General features: G+C 34.5%; 1 protein-coding gene across 1 annotated transcript; it reads right to left on the bottom strand.

The window, feature by feature from the left end:
- On the bottom strand, nucleotides 1–25790 carry LOC140751611 (proton-coupled amino acid transporter-like protein pathetic). The gene is made up of 10 exons (XM_073085578.1): nucleotides 25688–25790; nucleotides 18665–18723; nucleotides 13810–13929; nucleotides 11170–11320; nucleotides 5988–6109; nucleotides 5422–5506; nucleotides 4781–5025; nucleotides 4193–4405; nucleotides 3077–3246; nucleotides 1–1626 (listed from the first exon to the last, which is right to left on the bottom strand). Exons 2-10 carry the CDS (start codon nucleotides 18709–18711, stop codon nucleotides 1355–1357), a joined length of 1425 nt encoding a protein of 474 aa, XP_072941679.1. The 5' UTR covers nucleotides 18712–18723; nucleotides 25688–25790; the 3' UTR covers nucleotides 1–1354.

Genomic DNA, 25790 nt, shown 5'->3' on the forward strand with positions numbered 1-25790 from the left:
AACAATTAAATAACTTTAATATTAACGTGTAAATTGTCAAAATTAAAAACATAACAATCCATGTACAGGTTTTACGTAACTTTAATTAAACTTACGTTCTATTTATTGGATACAAGAATATTATTACATCATTCATATTTGTCAATAATATTATACAAATGACTCGATTTGATCTGTAACAAAACCTTCTTTTAGTGTTGGGTAAAATCGTAATACCTTATAAGCCACAAAGCTTTTAGGATTACTTGTTATTTTCTTGCCTTCTCTTTATAATCGAAGCAAACCGTTCCAACAAAACATACCAACAAAACGAATGATTTGCAGGTGGTGGAACTCTTTACAGCTCGAGTCAGTAGAATCAACGCCACGCCTTGCCTGGCGTACAGCAGCAGATTAGCTCTCGTAAAGGTATTATATGTTATATTATATAAGTTATACCTTAGTCCTCGGGAGTAGCAACATATGTGTGATTGTCATTTTGGATTTGGTTGCATTTGACCATAACCTACAGTGACCCATTAAAATCAGTAGGAGTGAATGCTTACTTGTTGTCAAATAAAAAAGACATGTAGTTGACGTGCTGTTAATTGATTTTCGTAGCTACGTATATCTATCGAATATCGAAAAGTGTATTAGTTATACTTGAAACGATAATAAACGTTGCTAGTTGCTAGTCCCGAAAACTAGATTGGAACATCCACCTTAGCTCAAGGATCAAAAAAGAAGAACTGGTAGACTGCTGTAAGACAAAGACAGGAGTTACGATAATACCGGTATAGTAAAACTACAAACTACAAAAAAATCCACTAAAATAGATAGTTCAGCTTACAAGAACATTATTATTACATTTCGTGACTAGCCTCGCCTAAATACTTTTGCCGTCAATAACAATCTACTTTCCTATCTACATCAGTTTAACCTATCATAAAGTAATAAATTAATAAATACAAAGAAAACTAATTTCACGATAAACTACAGAGCTTATAAAGTAAGTACAATAATAAATAATGGTATATTTATGTTGTTTACTTAAAAAAAAATCTAAACTAAATGCTTGCAGTGCTAAATCGTATATAAAATAAAGAAATAGTTGTAATTGACGGACATGATCTAAGCTATCTACATTGTACAAACCAGAAAAAAGCATAGCAAGTATATATGAAATAGGGGTAGTACTGCTTTGTTCTGGTTTATAAGATTTGTGTAGTAGACAAAGTATATTATTCTGAGGCATTTCAACTTCTGCAGCACACCTGTCCCAATTGACCCTGACCTGCAGACATTGGTACCAGGCAGGCTGCATGTAAATTTGCTTCTTTGCAAAAAAGGTTGTTTACAATAATATAAAAATAACTTAAGTCAAAGTGGCATTATGTTGACTGCTTCCAGATAAATCCTCAATGATCCCAAGAATGGAGACGTAGGTACCCGAGATCAAAACAATAAGGGAAACGATTCCAATGATAGTGTTCTTGATTAACACGTAGTTGAACTTCCCAAGGTCCCGGTCCCATAAGTAGACGGTATCGATGATGGCAGGTAAAAGTAAGCCAAGAGTAGAAAAGAAAATGGCACCAACCAGGCTGATGACTAACTCTAGATTTGGAAACGCTGCGGCAAGTGCAACTGAAAAATAAATAGATCGATTTAAAGATATTAAGTATACAATCAGTACTCATTTTAAAGTAGAAATAAGGATTAACTGAACGGTAAATCAATACTTGGTAACTAATATAAGCAACTGCTATCTATTTAATTAATCAAAAATAGTCTACATGCATATGAAGGAAATGGATCAGATTGTAGTATAACTAATTTACGTAGTTAAGAAATCCGGGTATAGCCAGCATCTAGACATATGACGGCTGAGAGTTGAACTTTATATGCGCTTCTAGAATTCAGACCGTATGTTAATTTGTTAGTCATAGTCGTTACCATTAAATAAACGTCATTAAAATTTGTTGAGTCTAATATGCCTTCCCACCAGAGATATGTGAAGTGTCTAATCAAACTAATTTTCGTCCACTGAAACTTTTTAATGAAAATCAAGCAATCCTTTGACAATTTGACACATATCCATAGCTTATCACTGATAGAAAAGAGCTAATAAAGGTTGTAAAAATAAACCACCTAGGTTGGCTATTGCCCTAGATTACCTAGAGTTATAGAAAGAGACATGTGACCAATAGTGGGACTCAAAATGATGTAATCAACTAGAAACGGAAAATATTTACTACGAAACAACCATTTTGATGTGAATTTAAAGCTGACGAATTATGGAATTTGGTCATGTAGGACTTTTTTGTTTTGGGGCACGCAACCACAATAAACACGTACGCCGTACATTTATGGTTGTAACGCCGCAATATAGTGCAAATAGTTGAAATTTTTACGGAGCATGCAATAAATTAATTGCTCAAATTTTTTTTGCCTACAGCTTCATTCCGTGAACATGTTTAATTTGTTTGTTCATTAAGAGGATGTAGTCCTGTTAATAATCACACGATTTACATAGGAAGATGCTTGTACACGTGATTTATTTAATAATGATAATTTTACTATAAAAATGTTAAACACGTATAATTCAACGTTTTGTTCTCATTCTATTAGTTCTGTAGAATGTTTATGCATGATTAACAGTTGCTACATATATAGAAATAAATGTAGTAACTCTGTGGATTTCTTTTTTTTTTTTTTTTTTGTTATCATAGTATTTTGAAGGTTGTAGAACCCTTTGTGGTTCGACTCCGGCGGCACCACGGCCCCACCTATTTCTACCCCATAACGGCAGCGTTAAGCGCTGCTGTGTTCTGGTTTAAAGGGTGTTGTATGGGAGACATACTTTTCCAAGGCTTTCCAGCTGAGTCCTCAGGGGTAGCGGCGCATCTGTGGCGGACTTCAGGTAGGAATATCTAAATATGCCTGGGGTTGATTATAAATGTCCATTGGCGGCAGTAGCCACTTACCATCAGATGGACTACATGCTTGTCTGCTACTCTTATATTATAAAAAAAATATAGTATTATAAATATTGTTTTTCTTTTTCTTAACGCCAACATTTTGTTATTGTACTTACCAGCAAAAGTGACCATAAGTGTCCTTACGCTGACTTGGATCACGTTTTCGTACTTGTTAGATGAGCGTTTCTTTAGCAGACGATTTACAAAATCCATGGGCACGTAAAATTGGAGAGCGAACGAGAAGTATATCACCAGCGCCATTACGATCTTCGCGCTTTGAGCGATTCTGAAAGACAATGCCATTAAAGTTACGACTTCAGCACGGATCACTTGCTTGAGAGATTAGATATTGATTTTGTGTTTCCTACTGTAAATTCAGGTATAGTATAGAAAGTAGTCTGAACGTACACCTACGTGCCTATACCTAAGCGAAGGAAAATATAGTACAGGAACCTACTTTTTCCAGACTACCATTAGTATTAGATACTTGCTATTTAAGTCCTCTTAAATGTTGACTACATTTATTTTTATTACATTTTCATCTATCAGATGATCTAATAAAACATATACTTAGTGATGAAATTCAAAAGCAGTACAAGATTGATTTTGTGATAATGCCTCCATAATATTCCTAGTATTAATATCGTCTTTCATATGTTCATTTACATTCTTTACCTATCGGGTACAGATAAAATTCCTACAAAGCATATAGGAATATAATCGGATAAAATAATTTCCTGTTGCCAGATAAAAGGAATTCCGTTGTTCAATACATTTTCAAATGGAGAGCCGGATTTGCAAATAAGCCGAATAATTGTTCATTAAATTGTTGATTATTTTAATGTAATGTAATGTAACACTCAACAAACAATTCATATGAGTATCACTTGTTTCGAAACTATTGAGAGGTACGGTAAATAATGATGTAAATTATGAAGTTACTACTCCATCAATTCGAATTGAAATTATATTGAAATATATGTATATACAGATAGAAACACTTAGGTGTTTCCCAATTGTGGGAAAAAATCTCTCGAGTAGCAGTGGGAAAATAGCAGCACTTATCACTATAGAAGATAGATATAATTATGTGTGGTGATGGTATATTTAAAGTGAAAACAAAGGATTCTGGTATCTGGATTCTGGCTGGAATTTGGGATCATTCCAAGTAAGTAGAATGATGTTAAAGATTACAACACGAATCTTTAAAACATGTACTTTCGAATACTTACATATCTTCCGGAGGCAAGTTCAAGGTAATGCTGCCTTTGACGAGATCACCAAACTGAACGTAACCGAAGAATCCAAAGACGCCATACAAGGAGATGACAATGACCATAGATACGTTAAGCACTCCAGGGCACCCGAGGAACTGTTGTGGTTTAGCCATTTCGTTTTCAACCGGCATTACCACGCCGATTCCTTCCATTGCAAATATGACTGTGCTGGAAGTAAAAAAATATTTGAACATTGATAAGTCCATACATCGAATAACCTAAAAAAATATTGAATGTCTGAACATTACAACTAATAGAGCCAATTTTTTTAAACTTTTTCAAATTCAAGGGTAAAAATTTGCGATTGTTGTTAAGCTTAAATATAATTTATACGCGTAACAAGCCAGGAATTTTACAAGGTTTGATCCTGTAGAACTTCTGACTTGCCATGTTCCATCGGCTGGCGTAACCGTTAAGATTAGGCAAACAAATCAGCATAATCGTGGGCTGATTGCTTCATATATGTATATACAAAATCTGAAGTATGCTCGTAAATTACTAAAATACAGCATGACTATAAGATAAACAAATCTTCAAACATACCTTAAAAATAATGGCCATTGATTGACACTGACGACGACCTCCCGATCGCTGATTGGGGGCAAATCCGTGAAGACATAGTACATCGTTATGCCAAAGACCACAACGATGAGCAAATTGGCGACGGTCGAGAATGGCACCAGATACTTTAGGTTTCTTATCTGGCAGATGAGAACTAACGGTACCAAAGTAAGCGCACAGTACGCCTGGATCGATAAGTTGGTCTCGGGGTAATACACATCCAGAGCCTGTAACAGAATTGTTTTATTTTAGTAGTATTAGTATATAGTGGGCAATTGGCATATGGGCAAATACGTAAACAAATACAAAAACAGTAATTTTTGTAAAAACGTAAAAACTCATACTAAGGGTACTGTTCAAGAGTTGGGTAGCGAAGTTTTTGTATCAAGTTCTTTATCTTCTTAGTCAACTAGCAAATTGACTATAAACTTTCGGACTACTTTAGCTTATAGTCTTTTTGTAATTGCTTAAGCCCGCTAAACGCGAGAAAAGCAGCAGAAACGAGAATGTGGAGCCGATACGAATCGGGTTTTTCTCGCGTTCTCGCGAGATTCTTACGAGATTCTCGCGAGAATGTGAAGCAGGCTTTAGAAATTTGTAAACAGTGACATTTGAAGACTCACCTCCTTAAACGATGATCCTATAAACACCACATATACACACAGGACACTCGCATAAGTTGCTGCTAATGAATAGTCCACGAACGTTCTGCAAGAAATAAGAAGGTTTAACTAGCCGAACTAATCATTAATTTAATTAATAAATAATAATAAAAGAGTAATATAAAAATAGTTATGTAATTTGTAAATATCGAGACCATTTTGATTAAATAGATTCTAAACATTAAAAAAACTCTAAAGCATAAAGTTTCGCTTCAAGTACCTTTATTATTTTATTCAAATACGAGTAAGTGCATATCTATCATACGATAATAACTTTAACAAATCAAAACAACTTCGGATCCGAGAATTCAATTTCAATTCAAAACAAAAACAAACGTTCAAAACAAAAATTTATAACTACAGTACCCTTAGTATGAGTTTTTACGTTTTTACAAAAATGACCGTTTTGTATTTGTTTACGTATTTGCCCATACATTTCCAATCAGCGCCCCTAGCGGACTGTATCATGAAAAAACAATCATTTTTGTAAAAATGTAAAAACTCATACTAAGTGTACAGAATCTTACTTCACAAAACCTCCCCAAGGTTGCAAACTCTTTGGTCCATACAGAAAGGCCGCTCCACAGGTTTCAGCGAAACCCATGGATGGCTTTTTTGCATTCACACACGCTCGTTGTGACGTTCTCACCTAGAACAAAAATATTATGAACAACTACTCGTAGCTTTTATATATGACTAGCCGTTACCCGCCCGCTTCGCGTGGCATAAAATACATGCCAAGTAAAAGAAATATTAAATTGTGTTATCTAGCTGCCTAATTATTTATCATGAACGGATTTTACGAAATCAACACACCGTTAACTACTTAGGGTCTTATCGATTTATATGAATTAAAATAATAAATAATACAGCTTTCCACATCACCATGGAGGTACTGTGTCGTACGATGCGTTCCCATTATTTTACATGGCGGGATCCCCAGTAGGCCTACACCATGAATCGACGTGAGTGTCAATGCCATCAAGTTTAGAATTTGTTACACATATAAAATCTATATAAATATAGATCGGATATAAACAACTTAAGCCTAGGCATTAATACTTTGTCGTGCTAAATAAAAAGACAGTAATTTAACTTATATCTTTTTTATTAACTAATTCTAAATAAACATTGGTTATAAATTTAAAGCTATGAACTTTTTAGCATATTGCTAGCATTTTCTATTTTAGCATTATTCTTATTTTTATACTGTTATTATTTTCATAGTTTTAAAATTTTTTTGATCACTAATTTTGTATATTAGAAACGTAAATTAAAATCCAAAAAACACATTGTTCATAGTTTTAGCTTTACAATAAACCTGAAATTTATTAAAATATATTATTTTGTCTGAATAGACGTTATCTGAAATTTTACGTTTCTAACTTCGAACTTAAAAGATTCCCGTATATATACATATAACACTTCTTTTACCTCCTTAGTAGAATTTCAAAAACATTCCTATGTACATATGTATCAATAAATACTTTATCATCAAATTTCTGAAAGCTAATTCAACACCTGCGGTCGGCAAGCCGACACCCACGGGTGGTGTATGGCCCGCGACTTTTCCTTGTGGCCCGCGGGTCTGCGCGTTACTAATAATTTACCAAGTGCAAGTCCAACCCGCACCTTGAGCATTCCGTACAACTAAAATTTTTATTTACACATTTTGTGAAAGTTTCAACTGTCTACTTCTACCGGTTTAAAAGTTAGTTGGAAAAATATCGAATAGCAGTTTGTTTTTGTTTTCAACTTTTTTTATTTTTAGTATTTGTTGTTATAGCGGCCACCGTTATGCATCCTCTGTAAGAATTTCAAATGTCTATCTATTACGGTTCCAGAGATAGAGCCCTGTGACACACGGACAGACGGACAGACAGTGAAGTCTTAGTAATAGAGTTCCGTTTTTATCCTTTATGTACGGAACCCTAAAAAACCGTCGATGTGCACTTCAACACGCGTAATACATTCCCATGTTAAAAATATATGTTACGATGGCCCGTGGAATTTCACCCTACACTAAACCTCTCTGCACTCTGTTCTTTTTCCAGACACGCCATAGGAAGTAACTTCAACAACGGTTTTTAAAGAATCTTCCTTTACTTATAGGTTTCTAAAGGTGGTAGAACCCTTTGTGGTTCGACTCCGGCGGCACCACCGCCACACCTATTTCTACCTAATAACAGCAGTGTTAGGCGCTGCTGTGTTCCGTTTTTAAGGGTGTGGTAAGGGAGACAGACTTTTCCGAGGCGTTCCAACTTAGTCCTCAGGGGTAGCGGCGCATCTGTGGCTGACCTCAGGTAGGAATATCTAATCCTATCTGGGGTTGATTACAGATGTCCATAGCCACTTACCATCAGGTGGACTGCATGCTCGTCGTCTACTTTTATAGTATAAAAAAAATAGTACCCTAATGGTGGTTGATTGTTGAGTTGCTAAAATGCTGAAACAGATGTGTAAACAGAAAGGCATAATGCATACACCCTTCTATAGCAGTCTTAAGGGTTAATCTAAAAATCTAAAAAAAACCGTGACTCAGATGCTTCATTGATTGTAATGATAATTTTTCATAGTGGTCGCTCCCGAATTAACGGAGTTTGAAATGAAATTCCAACCCCCATTTAACGACCTTAAGGGATGATTTTCCAAAAATAATGGTATAGGTGTTTAATTATTTTCTATCGAAAACCCAAATACCGATTTTTATACAGTTTACATTAAAACTGGAGGACTTTCATACAAACTTACAACCCCTATTTTACCCTCTTGAGGGTAGATTTTCCATAAATGGTGTTAAAAAGTTCTATTATTTCTAACAGGAAAGCCAAATGCAAGTTTTTATAGTCCTTGCTTCCGAATTAACGGAGTTTGAAATAAAATTCCAACCCCCATTTAACGAACTTAAGGGATGATTTTCCAAAAACAATGAAATAGATGATTAATTATTTTCTATCGAAACCCAGATACCGATTTTTATACAGTTTACATCAAAACTGGGGGACTCTCATACAAACTTACAACCCTTATTTAACCCAAATAAGGGTTCATTTTCTAAACGGTAGAATTATAGTTCCACTGTAGCTAACCAGTGAGCCAATGGCTAACTTACATAGTGCTGGCTTTCAAATTGGCAAATTTTAAAATAAGCTGTTAACCCTTATTTTACCAACTTAAGGGTTGATTTTCCAAAAATGGTGAAATAGGTATTTAATTATTTTTAATCGAAAACCTAAATACCGATTTTGATAGCGTTTACATCAAAACTGGGGGAATTCTATACAAACTTACAACCCTTATTTAACCCACATAGGGGTTGATTTTCCAAAAACGGTAGAACTAAAGTTATTTTATATCTAACCAGCAAAGCAATGGCTAACTTTCATAGTGCTGGCTTCCAAAATGGCAAAATTTAAAATAACCTGTCAACCCCTATTTAACCACCTTTAGGGTTGATTTTGGAAAAACCCTTAGATTAGATTTTTATTACTTTAGATCAGAAAGCTAAATACCAATTTTCATCTAGTTTGCTTTAAAACTGACGGACTTTCATATTAACTTCCAACCCCCATTTAACCCCCTTAACGGTGGAATTTCGTAAAATCCGTTCTTAGCTGACCTCTACTCGGTGAAAAGAATATTCCTACCAAATTTCAAGTCTTTAGCTCTAATGGTTCCAGAGATATCGTGATGAGTGACTATATACGTGGAAATCTCTTTTATATATATAGATATAGTTATGTAGGTACGGTGCCACCGGAGGCGAACAAAAACGAATTCTATCGCTTTTAATGAAATATTTCATTGCTTCCGGAAATTTATTTTGAACGAAAAAATGTTCATTGTTTTCGTAATTTTATTTTGAACAAATAATTTTATTAATCAAATTACGATTTTATAAAGTTACAGAGCCATTCTACTGCGATTTTTTTTCAAATATGTAATAAAAAATCGTACACCTTCTTTATAGGTCAGGAAATCCTTAAGTTATATATAAATAAATAAAATATTATAACCGATGAAAACGACTATAAAGTTGATATTATTTGTCAATTAATTTCAATTATTTTGAAGTTATACAAGGTGTCCGTAAGCTTTCATTAATTAATTCCAAACTTGCGAAGTATACCTTATACTACAAGGTAAAGTTAAAGGAGTCACTGTTACTATAGTTTAGTTCAGTCAACTTGTAGTATGTAATTGTATCTGGGTGACATTTAAGAGTAGATTCTTAAAGAGATCCTTATAAGAAGTTAGTCTTTAAAATAAATAGTGAACAGCTGTAAGAGGAACTTACATACATACATACATATTATTGTATCGAAGGGTTTTAATAAAAGAATAAAAACCAAATTATAATAAAAAGATACATCAAAAACCAGTTCGCTTTCATTTAACTTGAATTCTGAAGGTTAAGCCACTTTTAATTTTTATTTACCATTCTTGAAGCGTTAAATTGAGAAATGATAACATTTCCTGTGTCGTGAGTGCAATGGACAAACAAAGCACCCACTTTCACAGTATAAATATCTCCATCTCTCTGCTAAGTATATTAGCATTGTGACCGCTGGCCATAGAGAATTCCTATTCTATTTCTGCAAGGATATTAACTTTCGACCTTTGAGAGGAATAAACTGTACGCCCACACACACAACAGGTGTATTGTCATAAATACAATGGAGGAGAGTACCGTAATAATTACTACCATTTATTAATTAGGACACAATAAGTAACGTTTTTAGGGTTCCGTACCCAAAGGGTAAAAACGGAACCCTATTACTAAGACTTCGCTGTCTGTCCGACTGTCCGTCTGTCACAGTCTGTCACACATGAAATTTTTACAGAGGATGCATATCGGTGGCCGCTATAACAATAAATACTAAAAATAAAATAAAGTTATTAAAGTTATTAAATATTAAACGGGGTCGCCATACGAAAACCGGTATTTTTCGATGTAACTGTTAAACCGTACTAGAGAAACGCTTGTGTTTTTATAATCAGTTTACTACAATAACTGGTATTATAAGAAATACAAATAAAAACCATAAAACACATTTTAATATAGTTATTTAAATTTTATTATACGTTGTGTAAGTATCATTGATCATCACCCCAACGCCATGTATTGTTGTCTGATATAATTAAATATTGTTGAAAATAATAAAATGAATAAAAATAAGTAAAAAATAATGAACATTTGGTGGTACGGAAGCCTCCATGTGCGAGTTCGACTCGTACTTGGCGAATTATTAAACAACTATGAGGCATATACTAGAATATGAAACTAGAAGAGAGTCTCAGAGTCTAAAGGTTATACGCCACAGTAATCTTCACACACCTGTAAAAACGATTTCTTTTTCAAGAAATCAGGCACGTAAACTTCCTCACTTTTCTTTCACGGTTAGGCAAGTGATCATTAATTTCCAACGCGCAGATAACTTTGAAAAAACAGAGGTTCGCTCAGGATTGATCCTCGAACCCCTTGATATAACCATCACTACGTTTTATCATCAGATAGCGACCCCTGAGGACTAAGCTGGAATGCCTCGCCAACGTATGTCTCCCTTACCACACCTTTCAAACCAGAACACAGCAGCGCTTAACACTGCTGTTGTAAGGCAAATATAGGTGTGGCGGTGGTGCCGCCGGAGTCGAACCACAAAGGGTTCTACCACCTTCAAACTTAAGACAAGATAAACAACAACTTACCACCATAGCAACAGTATGCGTACATACTACGCCAGCGAGAAGGGTGCCTATAACGCCGATCAATAGTCCAGAATTCTTGAAGGCTGAGGGCATAGCCAGGATGCCGGTCCCGAGACATGCTTTCAAGAGATGTGCTATGGACCCGAGTGTACTGTAAAAAATTGGAAATTTTCCGAAGTTAATATAAAAGTGGGAGATATAAATTAGATAAAAGAGAATAAGTATGCCAAATTTCAAGTTAATCCGACGTTTTGAAGGGGGTTAAAATCATGTTCAAAGATTCCGTTACATACTAACATACCAACATACATACGTCTGAAGCTAATAAAAGCGTATTAAAAAGGTGTCGCGATAGTGCGTTCGTAGTTGAACCACAAAGCATACTTCCCTTTTAAACATTATCTTTAGTTTAGTTAATACACTACCACTTCCTACAAATAAGTACATACATTCTACCAATACATAGATAAGCCACATACGGTTAAGAACTTATCATTTCGTAATAGCACGTTGCTAGCGTAATCTTAGTGCATTATTTAATTACTACATGCCTTTTGATTCCACATTAAATAGCTTCCGTGAGAATCGAACATAATGCCTTTACATAACTGTTTTAAGATGCATTGTTTCTAGTAAATAGGTACGTCATACTTAAACACATGTGTTTAATGATAGGACACGTGTTAATGGAGATCGCTACACGTGAGCTCTATAACGTGTGTCGCTGAGTGCAGCGGAAAGTTCAAGATTACATCCTGGTCAGAGACATAAATGATGATTTAGATTTCTGATTTGTGTCTGTGTTCATGTTATCTTTGTGCGTTTACGTTTTCCACAACTAAGAAATCTTAGTGTCGAAAACGTATTTTAAGTCAATTATATTCTTCTTCCAACATTAAGCGAGAGACATATTAAAATTTGTAAATAGAAATAAGTTATTGTCAGTTTGACATATTTAAAAATAATAACCCTGTAAATGCCGCGTTCCTTGACCTCTTTCCGCCATATACATACATATATTATAATAGGAGAAGAGGAATTATTCCAGAATTAGCCTGTATAACAACAAGGACCTAGCTAACGACACGACCAAGGACACGTAGCGTAACCTGACCGCAAACAACAATAACAACACGACGATATGTAATCGACATAATATCCCCATCTATTTCGACACTCATCAAGGAAGTTTGGGATCCCTCCGAAAATATTTTATGTAACTATCCGATAAGGCAATGGGGAAATAATTTTTCGGATCGACATTTCACATGTTTCACACTATAATACACTATAATATTGAATTGTGATATTTGGTAGACAAAATATGAATTAAAATTAGTATTTATTTTATGGGTTGACCCATGCATCCGTCCGTCCCTATATAATGACTTATATAGGGACGGACGGATGCATGTTTTTTGGATTTACAGGCAAGGCATATAGAATGAGTGAAAACGGAAATTTTGGATCACAATCTTTATAAAGAAACATTCTATTGTTGATGGAATAGTGACATTGACATTCACTCTGACAGTAATAGTGACAGTCTGGCAAAGATACGTCACGTTACATTATAGAAAATGATAATACTTGTCGTGTGACAACAAAGATAATGTGTTTGATTGCTACCGTAAACTTGGTTTGTTTGAGATATATCTTTGTTTTGTTTGAAACATTTAAACGGTTAATACTCGTAATAATACACAATATATTTTCAGGCTCATTATAAGCGGGCGGCAAACCAGAAATTAAGTGGAAACTGCCGCCCACACATAGATCCCAGATAGGATTAAAGTCCTACCTGAAGTTGAACACAAATTGAACCCTTGAAATTAAACCCTTGATTACATTAATCAATAAATAATTATTAGTTATAGTTAACAAAATGTAAATATACTTTAAGTTATTTCAGACAACCAGTCAGCTTGTAACTGCAGCACGTTTATATATCATGTTAGTAAGTCCTAAGGTTCGAACTTAGCCACATGGGAATATAAATGATTAATGTACTTATATGTTCTCATTATGAAGAAAACGCTTGAAGAAATACTAGAATTATAAATTATATAATAAGACCAATGTAATATATTTTAGTCATATATCCAAGGTCTAAACACTCTAAACCTAACAGCAAAAATATAGTTTACTTGATCGGAATATATTTGATAGTTATAAGATTTTTTTATTACATATTGCAAATAAGCAATATGTCTCAAATGATTGAAATATCTGCAGATTTAATATATTTTACTTTGCGTCTAAGGAGTCAAAAATAAAAAATATATTAAATGTTACAATTCTAAAGACTTCAATATACTAAGTGTTAAAAACTATTGATTCTACAAAAGTATTTTTAATTTAAGATAAACAATCAACTGACAAAGAAAAGTGTTACTATAGTATAATCATTTTTAGGGAAATCTTTAAAGTATGTTGCGGGACTTTCTCCTACGGGTTTTCTTATTTGTTAAGAACCTGCTGAGAAAAGCTTAATATCCTGGAGCTTACCTTTATGAAAAGTACACCCAACTCACTGGGTTTTATAAATACGAATATGACTTAAATATAATCTGACCCCTGCTCAAAACCATAGGCTTACGTTTACGTAACAAAAGAAAATATACGTCATAAAATACTTACGAGTTTGGATGTTCAACTTGTCTATGTTCAAATGGATTGTACTCTTTTTCCTTCGCAATATCATCTTTTGAAGTGATGCTGAGTGACGATTGGAATCCAGGATTAGATGTTAGATTGGCCCTGAAACACAAGTTATTAGTTATTAAACTAGATAATAGAACAAAAACAAACTTACAAGGTTAGGTAAACATTTTTTTTATTACATTTCATCATAACATCTTTTCAAGGGAGTCAACCATAAAGTGTGAGTATATGACAATTATTGTTCAGTAGATAAATCAAAGACTTGAGTTTCCAGTATGGGAACCCTCTGATTTGTTAACTTTTTTCTATCGATTTAAGAGAAAGCAGTGTGACAGAAGGAGTCTCGGAGTCTTAGTATAAACGTCCCATTGTTACCTAAGAAAATTTGAGATGTGGTGCTGGCGGCGCATGCTAAGAATCCCATGGACAGCTTTCCGGACCAACGCATCCATCTTAAAAGAAGTACACTTAGAGCGTTCCCAACGTCTTTCCAGTATTTGCCTGCACCGCATACTTAAATACTTCGGTCATATAGCCCGAAGAAATAATGACAACCTGGAAAAACTACTCGTGACAGGCAAGGAGGAGGGCAAGAGACCCAGAGGACGCAGCCCAATACGATGGTCAGACCAGGTATCGGATCATTTAAAGATACCGGTCAGTGAGGCGAAACACCAGGCCACTAATCGCAATCTCTGGAAAGCCACTATAAAGCAAAGAAGTCACGATCCTCAGCATTGATTGACCGACTATAGAGAGAGAGAGACACTTACCCTGTCGAATATGGAATCCTGAAATGATCAAAATTGCCTATAATCTCCATTTTAATAATATGGGTTTGCTCCAACTTACACAGCTAAAGTATTTTAAGTCTTATATTTAGTTTTTGCTGACTCTTAACATAACTGCAAATAGTTAATCATAATAAAATTCATCCTTGAATTTGTATGTTCAGACATTAGTAATTATACCAGTTTTAAACGGTCGGTACACTTTACGGTTATTATAAATGATAAACGTTAAAAATCTTAACTTCCATTGCTGTGCCACATAACTTTAATTACACTCATAATTGCCAGTATTATAATAATTTGATTTATTTTGAAATTTTCCTTCCCACTTACTCAATATATCCTCTTGTTATATTAATATCTTTAGCGCTATTATTGCTTGTTTTAAATCAAATAGTGTTACTTTTATATTGCGACTTTATAGTGCGTACTAAATTAATATATATGGCGTTTAGTTAATTAAATGGTCCCTTTTTTCATAAAATTACAAATTACAAATGACCAATGACCATTTACTTATGGATAAATGGTCATTGTTCACCCACATTATTGACATTAGGTTGTAGTTGTAGTATTTTAGTTGTTTTAAAAAACAAAAAACTCTGCTACTTTAAAATAGAGCATATTATGTTAAATTCCGTAAAACCATTTGGGTTGCATGGTAAAGAAGAGATATACATACATACGTAACAATTTGCCATGAAAAACATTTTGCACTGCAGTAGTAAGTAGCTACAAGGCAGGCATTTGACCGTTTAAAATGTAAAGATTTGCATGGTCTTACTAATTTTCTTGTCAAACGAATTCTTTATGTTTAGAAATAAAATTTTGCATTTCCTTACAAATGAATTACTGCAACAATATAGTGTTGTGACTTTGTTGTAATACATTTATTCCATTAACAGTATAACAAAAGCGTAGTAGCATTGTAAGAGGCCTTAATAGGTATTTCAAAATTGTTTTCCATAAATGTTTGAACAACATACTTTTGGATGAACGCATACAATTAGTAACAGTAAATAATTGCTGTATTTTTGACGCAAATTTGTGTGACAACTTAAAATACAAAGTAATGTATTTTTCTTTGTTATAATCCATAATGATGCAAGAAAGCCAATTTTCCGATGATATTAAATTCGGCGGCCAACTTTTCTTTTTAACACGCTTTTATTAGCTTGGGTTATATTTATGTACGTTTCGTAACAGTAATAGAATCTTTGAGCCCGATTTCTATCCACTTAGAACGTTCAGTTTAATTCAAAATTTTGAAGCATTATCAAAAACCTATGACAATACACGATTTTAATAATTTTGTACCATTGTCCTTATCAACATCATCAGGATTAACGATTTTCAACTCAAATTATAACTCAAATGTTCTGAAATATATCTATAATGCCCTATTGTAGAATCATTTTTAGGCTTCCGTACTCAAAGGTTAAAACGAATCCCTCCACGGTCTGTTTGTGTGTCACTGGGCTTTATCTCCTAAATCGTAATAGATATACACTTGGTTTTTTTTACAAACGATGCATAATGGTGGTTTCTATAACAACAAATATTAAAATTAATAAATAATTATAGTTCAAAAAAATAAAAAACACGGTTTTATGATAAAATCAACTAAAAAGTAGAAAATAATTTTCAATCTAAGAATCAATTAAGGAACAGTAAATAGTATAATTGTGGAAAAAGCGTGGGGTGCTCCATTTATCAGGTTCGAAAAGCGAAATTCGATTAGCATATAAGCAAGCATTCCACCTGATGGCAAGAACACCCACAACAAGAAGCTCTGCAAATAACAGGGGTTCTACGTGAAGTGATCACAAGTGTATTACGACTCTCAGGAGTCAGACAGGACAAAAATGGTCGCCTTATATGTAAGGCAGCCCGCATCTACACCCTTCCACCGAAAGTAAGAATTACACCCGTGAACTTTAAAGGATTTTAATAATTCGCCAAGTACGAGTCGAACACGTACATGGAGGCTTCCGTACCACCATTCATTATTTTTTACTTATTTTTATTCATTTTATTATTTTCAACAATACTTAGTTATATGATACAACAATAGATGGCGTTGGAGTGATGATGAATAATACGTAAACAATGTATAATAAAATTAAAATACCTATATTAAAATATGTTTTATGGTTCTTATTTGTATTTTTTATAATACCAGTTATAGGAGTAAACGGATTGTAAAAAAATCAACCGACTTCCTAGCACGGTTTAAGAGTTAGATCGAAAAATGCCGTAAAATCCCGGTTTGTTGTATGAAGACCACCTTTAATATTCAACTTTTTTTATTTTTAGTATTTGTTGTTATAGCGGCCACCGTTATGCATCCCCTGTAAAAATGGCATGTGTCTACCTATTACGGTTCCGTAGATATAGCCCTGTGACAGACGGACAGACAGTGAAGTCTTAGTAATAGGGTTCCGTTTTAACCCTTTGGGTACAGGACCCTAAAAACTATATAGTTTCCTATTTATAGTGGACGTTTCAATGCAACTGAAACTGAAAAGTTAATGAGTAAAAATAATTTACCTTAAATAGATACAATAACTTGCATTTTCCGAAATATGCTTCCACGATGCCAAATTAAATATTTATGAAAAATCTTAGTTGTGCGATTGATGCTCGTTACAAATAAATTAGGCACAAAGTTACTTTAATACCTAATAAATTCATTTATAAAAACCAACCAACTGTAACAATGGTAGAATTACTATTTCAATGACAATTTAAGAAAAAAGACCGTTCTGAATGACTGACCACAATCACATCATTCTATAGAATACATCAAGGACGATTGATTAACCTTTATACAATTTATAAATACATCGCCATTTATGTATAGTCGCTTCGGTTTTTCATCAGGTACGTGAGTATGGTATGGATTTAGGGAATCACTACTGCCTATGGATAACTGCAATTAACCCCATAATTATATATTTTTTATTTTTACTCTTTATACTAACGACTAAGCAGACCTGCTACCTGATGGAAAGTAGTCATCGCCGTGTATGGACATTTGCAACACAAGAGGAGTCGCCAATGCATTGCCGCCTCTCGATGAGAGCTCTTTTTGCACATTTTTTGACGAGCCCCATGTTATAGCGCTTCGAAAATACCTCAGAAAGATGATTTTGCATTTTGCATGTTCGTGGCAAAAACGTCCGTGCAAACCGCGCAGGAACGGTATGGAAGTCGTGCTCCTGGAGTCGAACAATGACGAATCCAGTTGTAAAATTTTGGGCGCAAAATTTGAAAACAATTATGAATATTATACCCGTATTCTAAAAATGGTTTCTAAGATGAATAACAATCGATTTTAAGAAATTTTATAAGTAGTATCCCTAATTTTATCAATTTTAAAATCGACTTGGCAATTCGTGTTATCCTTAAAAATATATTTACTCCTTACTCTTGTCTGTAATTTATGAGCAAGATTTTTATTAACCAGCTGCCATATAGTCTTACACGTGTATTGAACTAAGTTATTCATATAAGTAAACTTTGGTGAAAATATCTTCCGTATAATGTGTGTAAGTACTTAGATGTTATTCTATATTCCTTGAGCGCTCCCTGATATTGTTTTCCTATCCCACGATGATATTCTATTGTTATTGTTAAGAAAAGCCGAATCTTTCATTTGTTTGGTTTGTGATTTAGATTGTGTAAACACTTGAAATGACAAAGTGGGAAGCGAAAAATGTTTTAAAAAAGAAGGTGAAGCAAAATCGTGATAAAAATCTTGAAAAATAAAAGAGGTACTACGAATGGCACTTTGTTTGATTTCGAAGGCACTACACCTTTTTTGTGCCAAGTACTATTATGTCTTTTATGTTATTATGTTTTTGTCTGGAAAGTAGTATAAAAAGATACACCTATACCAGAAAATTACACTTAGTCCCCAGAGCTTGATAGTGGATTTGTAATCACTGATCGTCTCTCGGCAGTACTCTCATGCTATCTGAAATTTATTACGGACGACCATGGATGCCATATTTTTCAAAAATATTTTTAATGCTTACGTAGAATTAAAATTCTGGCCGGGGTCTTGCTTTTCTTTATCAGTCATTTCTTTAAATATCTGAAACAAAGAAGTCACATTGCGAATTAAATACAATCTCTACAACAATTGGAAATCTTTTGATAGCTTTCCTTCCACGTATTGACAAGATATCCTCTCACTCTGTGAGTGATTGCAATGAAACAATTAATAAAAATTAATTGCTTCTAAATAAAAAGTTTATAATAACTTCCATTTCTAAATTAATTGTTGAGTTGAAGCTAGGTAGTATCCCAAAAAACTTTAAATAATTTTTAATAGATTGTAGGAGATTTTGACGTTCGTTTGCGGCGGCACAGTACCCTTAGTATGTTTTTACAAAAATGACTGTTTTTATATTGGTCAGCGCCCCTAGCGGACTGTATCAGAAGTGTATCATGAACGTAAAAACTCATACTAAATGTACTGATACATCTAAGCGCTGTAGCGCTGCATTCTATTTTGGTTTGTGTGGTAAGGAAGATAAACAAGGGTTCATTTTAGTATTAATTTCATATTCGTATCCAATCGATTTCAGTACAATTCAGCTATACAGAATTGGTAACAGAAGTCTACAAGCGGTAGTTACCATTAATCAGGTAGGCTGCATGATCCTTTGCTATATTACATAAGAAATGATTTCTCTATCACTCACAAGACATGAGTACTCGGATTATTACAAACAAGTTTTAAGGATAAAAACATGAGTTCACTCATCCTATCCTATCAACATTGTAACAAGGCCATATTTTATATATGTACCTACGTAATCCTCACATTGCCGATAACTCCAAGGCCACGTAAATTTCCACAAATTGGAGAAATGTTAAACGATATTAAAAATATATTCATAACCCTAAGTATACTTTTCATAACAAAATATGAGAATTTTGAGTGTGCAACGAACCACAAAAGTGTCCTACCACTTTCATATTACATACATACATACTCCTTTATGTATGTTATCTAATAAAATAATATAGTAGTATATTAGTCTGTAACTTTTTTTCAATGCATTTCGACTTTAAAAGCGATACCTCTACTATCTCGCTAATTACTGGACTACAATGGAATGTGATTTAAATATAAAAATTAAAAATAATAACTGTTGGAGATTAATGACTTATGCCCACTTATAATTATTTCTCTAATTTTTGCTTACATGAAACGTTAAATGTCAATTTATGATAGGCAATTTAGGATATACATTGGATAGATTGTTTTTTAATAATCGACGATACTAGACATTGCCAAAATTCTATATTTGGTATTTTGGAAAAGGGAGATCTCCCGTCGGGCTAGGTGATAACGCCCGGGGAGCGGTCATGCTCACACAGTCTCAGTTCGAAACTTGTAGTTGTATATGTACAAGATGTTTATAAAACTTCGATAGCGTAATTCAGAATACTCGTGGCGCACAACTCTTAACGAGTAGCGGGATGTCGCCAAAGTATTTTAAGAGCGGAAAGTTTGATTATTAATAACAGGCGTAAAGAAACACCACAATCTAGTAGTAAAATACAATAATAAACAAAATGATGACGCAAGCACAATTATTGCTATTATTTATTGGTTGTGACGATAGATGGCGTCGTAAAATAATATTTTAATTACCTTCAATGTCAAGATACTAGATAATAGGAAGTATGTACATCATTTCGATAGTAACACCTTGACTTTGATGTTAAATTCTTTGAAGTTTCCTTTAAGCTTCTTCATTGTTAAAACAATGTTGTCGGTAGGAAGAGGAAAAATCAACGATATAATGTAGCGAGGAAAATCTTAACGATTCACGTGTCACTTAATAATGCTAACATTGTTTCTGACCTATAAAGAGCATATTTATAAAACGGATCATAATAACGTAGAAATATAATATCCTTTTGCACGAGTTTTGTTTAACGCAGAAAAGATTAACAATAGACTAGTTTGTTCCACTAGCTGAAGCAAAATATATGTAAGTTAGAATGCATATGTTTGGATTATTGACAATTTTGAAGGTGGTTTGTGGTTCGGCTACGGCATTACCTCTACATCTATTTCTACCGAATAACAGCAGTATTAAACGCTGTTTTCCGCTTTCAAGGGCGTGATTAGGGAGACATACTTATTAATCTGAAACTTTCCATTATAGTCTCAACTCACATACTTATTAATCTGAAACTTTCCATTATAGTCTCAGTTAACCTCAAGTAGTAATTTAATATTATCTGGGATTGATTGCAAAAGTCCATGACCAGCAGTAGTCGCTTACCATCAAGAGGACTGCATGTTCGTTTGCAGTAGCAAACTACTTTATAATGAAAAAATCTAAAACTGTCAGTTATGTATGCTGTTCTTAGTGAAAATGCTCGCGTTTCAAACATCTTTTCTGTGAACTCGTAAAATTTAAGGAGCAATGACCTCAAAGCTACGCATGAAAACACAATATTTCATTCACCTTGAACTTACAATGAAATATGATATTGAATTCTCAAACTTATCTAAGGGTGCCTATCCCACCTATAAATAAATAAATAAATGTAAGCTTTGTATACTGTCTGCTGTATACGCGGTCTAATATTTATACCGTGTGTACGCCGCCTTAAAGTTTGACGTTTCCACTGACAGGAGATAAATAAACAAACGCTTTCTACACTCACAGCCCCACACTAGGAGTCCCTGTGTCGTAGGTGCCATGGATACATACATAGACAAAATACACAAACACCCAGACCCAGGAACAGAAATCTAAATTCATCATTTAGATATCTGTCTGGCCGGGGATCAAACCCGGGACCCTTTGCGCGTCAGACCGGTATGGTGACCGCTCCGCCACGCGGGTCGACGATCATCAATCCATTCTTTCGATCTTCGTAAAAGTGGTAGACCCTTTTGTGGTTCGACTCCGGCGGCACCACCTTCACTGCCTCATAACAGCAGTGTTAAACGCTGCTGTGTTCCGGTTTGAAGGCTGTTTTAAGGGAGAAATACTTTCGACCGAGGCGTTCCAGCTTAGTCCTCACGGGTAGCGACACATCTGTAGCCGACCTCGGGTAGGAATATTTAATACCACCTAGCGTTGATTACACATGGCCATGGCGGCAGTAGCCACTTATCATCAGATGGACTGCATGCTCGTCTGCTACTCCTATATTATAAAAAAAAAATGATCGAACTTAACTGTTGTCACGGATATAGATTGATAAAACGACCTTGATTTGACCGATAATTGAACTATTGTCAGATTAAAATTTATTCAGTGGAGGACGTGCACAGAGACAGATTGGTGCAGTAACAACTAACGATCGACCTTAAATGATCGATCTATTGACAATTAATGTGTTTGCCTATATACTTTAGTATAATATATTTTTTTGATGAATAAATCGTTTAAGTTACACATTTACCTACATTACGAACGAGATTGTCCTGTTGCTCGAGGAAGATTTTAGAATGAAATAGTATATTGTGCATATCATATCACTATTCATATTGCTGTATACATAATTTAACGTTTCCGTTAAAATAAAAAATATCTACAGTTTAATATTGAGCGTTTTAAGCGACCTCTAAAAAGGACGTTATATTTTAGAGCGTTATGTATATACCAGTAAGTTTGTATGTATGAGATTTCTGATCCAATTTAGATGAGATTTTCGTTTTTAATATATCTTATGAATTACCAAAACCCCATCCACCACCACCACCACCTAGTGGTCAGATATGAAGCTATGTTTAAATTACAACCCCATATTAATTTTAGTAATTTATTGATAAGTTTATAGAAAAAAACATGTACACTATTATATAGCATACACAATTATACAATTTGGTAGACCATGGAGACGACCATCCTGTTTCTTTTTAAAATAATATATGTATATGCATATACAAATTTCACTTAAACCTCAATAGTCAGATAATATACATATATGATAACAATGATATATTTATCTTATTTTTGTGATATAACTCAGCACTGATATAGTAACTTATGACGACGACGAAGACGAAAACAATATTGAGAGAAGCGATATTTTCTTCTTTTCTTGATATTATTTTTTAAATGATTCGTTTGTATTTTATTCATTTGAATTAATTGAATTGATACACTCTAATAAATTATTATTAAGTAATATTAATTTAGTGTAAAAAAAACACTTTGCACACTAATTTCAGATTTTTTTGTGTTATGGGTGCCATGAAAACATTCTAGACCAGCACGCAATCCAGGGATCTAAATCCATTATTTGCTCTAAGTGTCAGCGTTTTACAGGTCCTATCTTCCTACTCCTGGATGCCAAATAATCAAACACCCAAATAATATAATATAAAATTATTTATCTAAATGCCGTTTTTTCTATACATCGAACCAGGAAAGTATATTTTGGAAAATAGTAAGGCTGTCTTCAAAATATATCTATGTTGGACGATTACCCCAACAGCCTTGGTCAAACAAAAGTGTTTTACAACTTGCACTTAAAATGTCAATTCGAATGTCTTGTTCGCGTCATTGCGAAATTACGAAGGTTTTCACTTAGTACGTGTCGAAAAATTCTGTGTTGACCGGGCGTAGTGACAGAATTCTATGTTTTAACATAAATGCTATGAATACCTATAGTTAAGAACGTTCTTTGGTTTGCGTCTGTAACTGTAAGGTAGCCCATGTTGTTCATTGCCCTAACTCGAAATGTAGCAAAAGTCGGAAACCTGAAACCAAAATACTAAAGACTTTTTCATAATATAATGTAGAATTAGGACACGATCATGCAGTCTACCTGATGGTAAAATAATGGTCGCATGCTGCTGGCTTTACAATAGAACTGTGTTCTACACTCAAGTTAATAACAAATACGTTGCCATTTCTAAGATTGTCACGTCATGCGTAAGTTTGTTGTAATCCTCACCCGTCCACCCGGACGCAAGAACTCTTTCACGCTATAAACTTAGTTCTATTCTTAGGTTCACTATTTATTTGAATACTTTGTCATTTGGGATTGACTACAGATACCTATGGGTGCCAGTGACCATTTACTGACAGGACAGGATTGTTTGCTACTTCCCTTTAAAGATAAAATACTTTATCTTGATATTCAAGCATATAATAAATATGGCGTTTTTCGAGAAGATATTTTTGAAAGTTGATTGTAGGGTCAGATGCCTTGTCCCTGTAGTTTCGGGACCAGAATAGGGCTACGGTATCCCCTGCCTGTCGTAAGAGGCGACTAAAAGGGGGCTTCCGGGGTTGCGGGCGGTAAGTGTGGTAGCTCGAACCGCTCGTTAAGCGACCCCGGGAAGGGCGGCGGTATGTGTGGTCGCATACCGTCGTACGCACCAGATGGTGTGGCGAGCGTCAAGCTCACCTGGGCAGAGCCCGACGGGGCAACGCGCTAAGAGGACTCCGGTTGCGTTCCTTTGGAGATCCCGGAGCCCTCTACGCAGCGCTGAGGACGGCCACCGGGGGGGTTTTAGTGCGGTAAAAATCCCACATAACCCTGCGTCGCTCCCACGGCGCCGGGTACCTTTTGAAGGTTTCCCCCTCGTAAATAAAAAAGGTCGTAGGCATCTGACCCTTTTTTTTTTTTTTGTTCAGCCGGTGCCGTGCGATCGACGCAGTGTTATGTGAGATTTTTACCGCACTAAACCCCAGATAGCCGTCCTCGGCGGTGCGTAGAGAGCTCCGGGATCTCCTAAGGAACGCAACCGGAGTATTCCGAGTAGCGTGATGCCCTAACATCCTTTTCAGGGTCGCTGGCCGGGCGATTCGAGCTCCCATTCTTACGACAGACAGGGAATACCGTATCCCCATTCTGGTCCCAGAACTACTAGGACAGATGTCTACGACTTAGGATATCACAAATGTGACATAAAAACGAGTTTGGAATTAGTTTGTCACGTATTGAATTGAATTAATTGTGAACGCCATTATGTTTTACCCGTTATGCTTAACTTTAATAACTAATTAGTGACTACTTCGTCAACCGATTACTGTGATTCACTCTGACGTCACACTGGCCGAATGCTGACGCGTTGACACTATGTTTATGACAATTGTCAACAAAAACCAAATATACTTTAATTTTCCAAGAAACTTATGTTAGAAATGTATCTTATTATATCGTGTTATTAGTAAGTGGAAGCCTAGTGGTAGAAAATCGGCCTCTTATTGGGGGGATCGAGGTTCATACTTGTTTCACTTGTTTCTGAAGTAAAATAGTTCTTGTGTTTCGGTGGAATGGTATGGATACTACGTATGAGGCAACTATCTTAGTGCTCATTAGACTAGGACTGCGTGCTAATATGTTACTTCAATCTTTTTAGAAATCACTCGTATCCTAGTATAAGCCAAGACTCCTAGTATTTACTAGACTCCTAGTAAATCACTCGTATCCTAGTATAAGCCAAGATTCCTAGTATTTACTAGACTCCTAGTAAATCACTCGTATCCTAGTATAAGCCAAGACTCCTAGTATTTACTAGACTCCTAGTAAATCACTCGTATCCTAGTATAAGCCAAGACTCCTAGTATTTACTAGACTCCTAGTTAATACTAGGAGTCTTAGTTTATACTAGGATACGAGTAATTTTATATAAATATATAGTGTAATAATAAATATTCAAAAATCAACACAAGTTTAAAAATCGTCTATATTGATTCAGGTGAACAATTTACGTAAAACATCTTTGCATATATCTAGCGTTTGTTTAAGCACACGATAATGCTGTTTCGAGTTTAACAAATATGACTACTTTTCGAAAATGGTAATATAATTTAATGATTAATTAAAAAACAGATGTAACTTTATTAATTCGATTATGTTTAAAATGTATTCTACAATCTTTTTCAAAATATTTTTTACTTATACTTGTTTGTTGCACTTATACTTTTGTATTAGAAAAAAAACTTAAATGGACTTATTTTATGCAAAATGTATAAATCGATAAATCCACTTATTTTTAACACACTTTTCAAACTACACGTAAACTTAAAGTTTTTTATATTAAATCAATATGTTTAACTCACCTCTCAGAACTCAAAACTATAAAGGGTTCACTGTTGCATGTGTTATACGCATAAGGGATTCACTATAAGTGCGACTACCGCCGCAATTGAGCGCAAACTGACC

The sequence above is a fragment of the Epargyreus clarus genome, unplaced genomic scaffold (assembly GCF_041222505.1).
Source record: "Epargyreus clarus isolate Ecla_fem2 unplaced genomic scaffold, WU_Ecla_fem_2.2 ptg000023l, whole genome shotgun sequence".
In the NCBI taxonomy this organism is placed as follows: Eukaryota; Metazoa; Arthropoda; class Insecta; order Lepidoptera; family Hesperiidae; genus Epargyreus; species Epargyreus clarus.

Bases quoted from the DNA above. Each gene is read 5' to 3' on its own strand.
- LOC140751611 (XM_073085578.1), bottom strand. From the start codon at position 18,711: ATGACTGATAAAGAAAAGCAAGACCCCGGCCAGAATTTTAATTCTAC. The intron at 3,247-4,192 runs GTAAGTATTCGA...ATTGTCTTTCAG, and splicing joins AACTTGCCTCCGGAAGATAT to AATCGCTCAAAGCGCGAAGA. The intron at 1,627-3,076 runs GTAAGTACAATA...TTTATTTTTCAG, and splicing joins ACTTATGGTCACTTTTGCTG to TTGCACTTGCCGCAGCGTTT.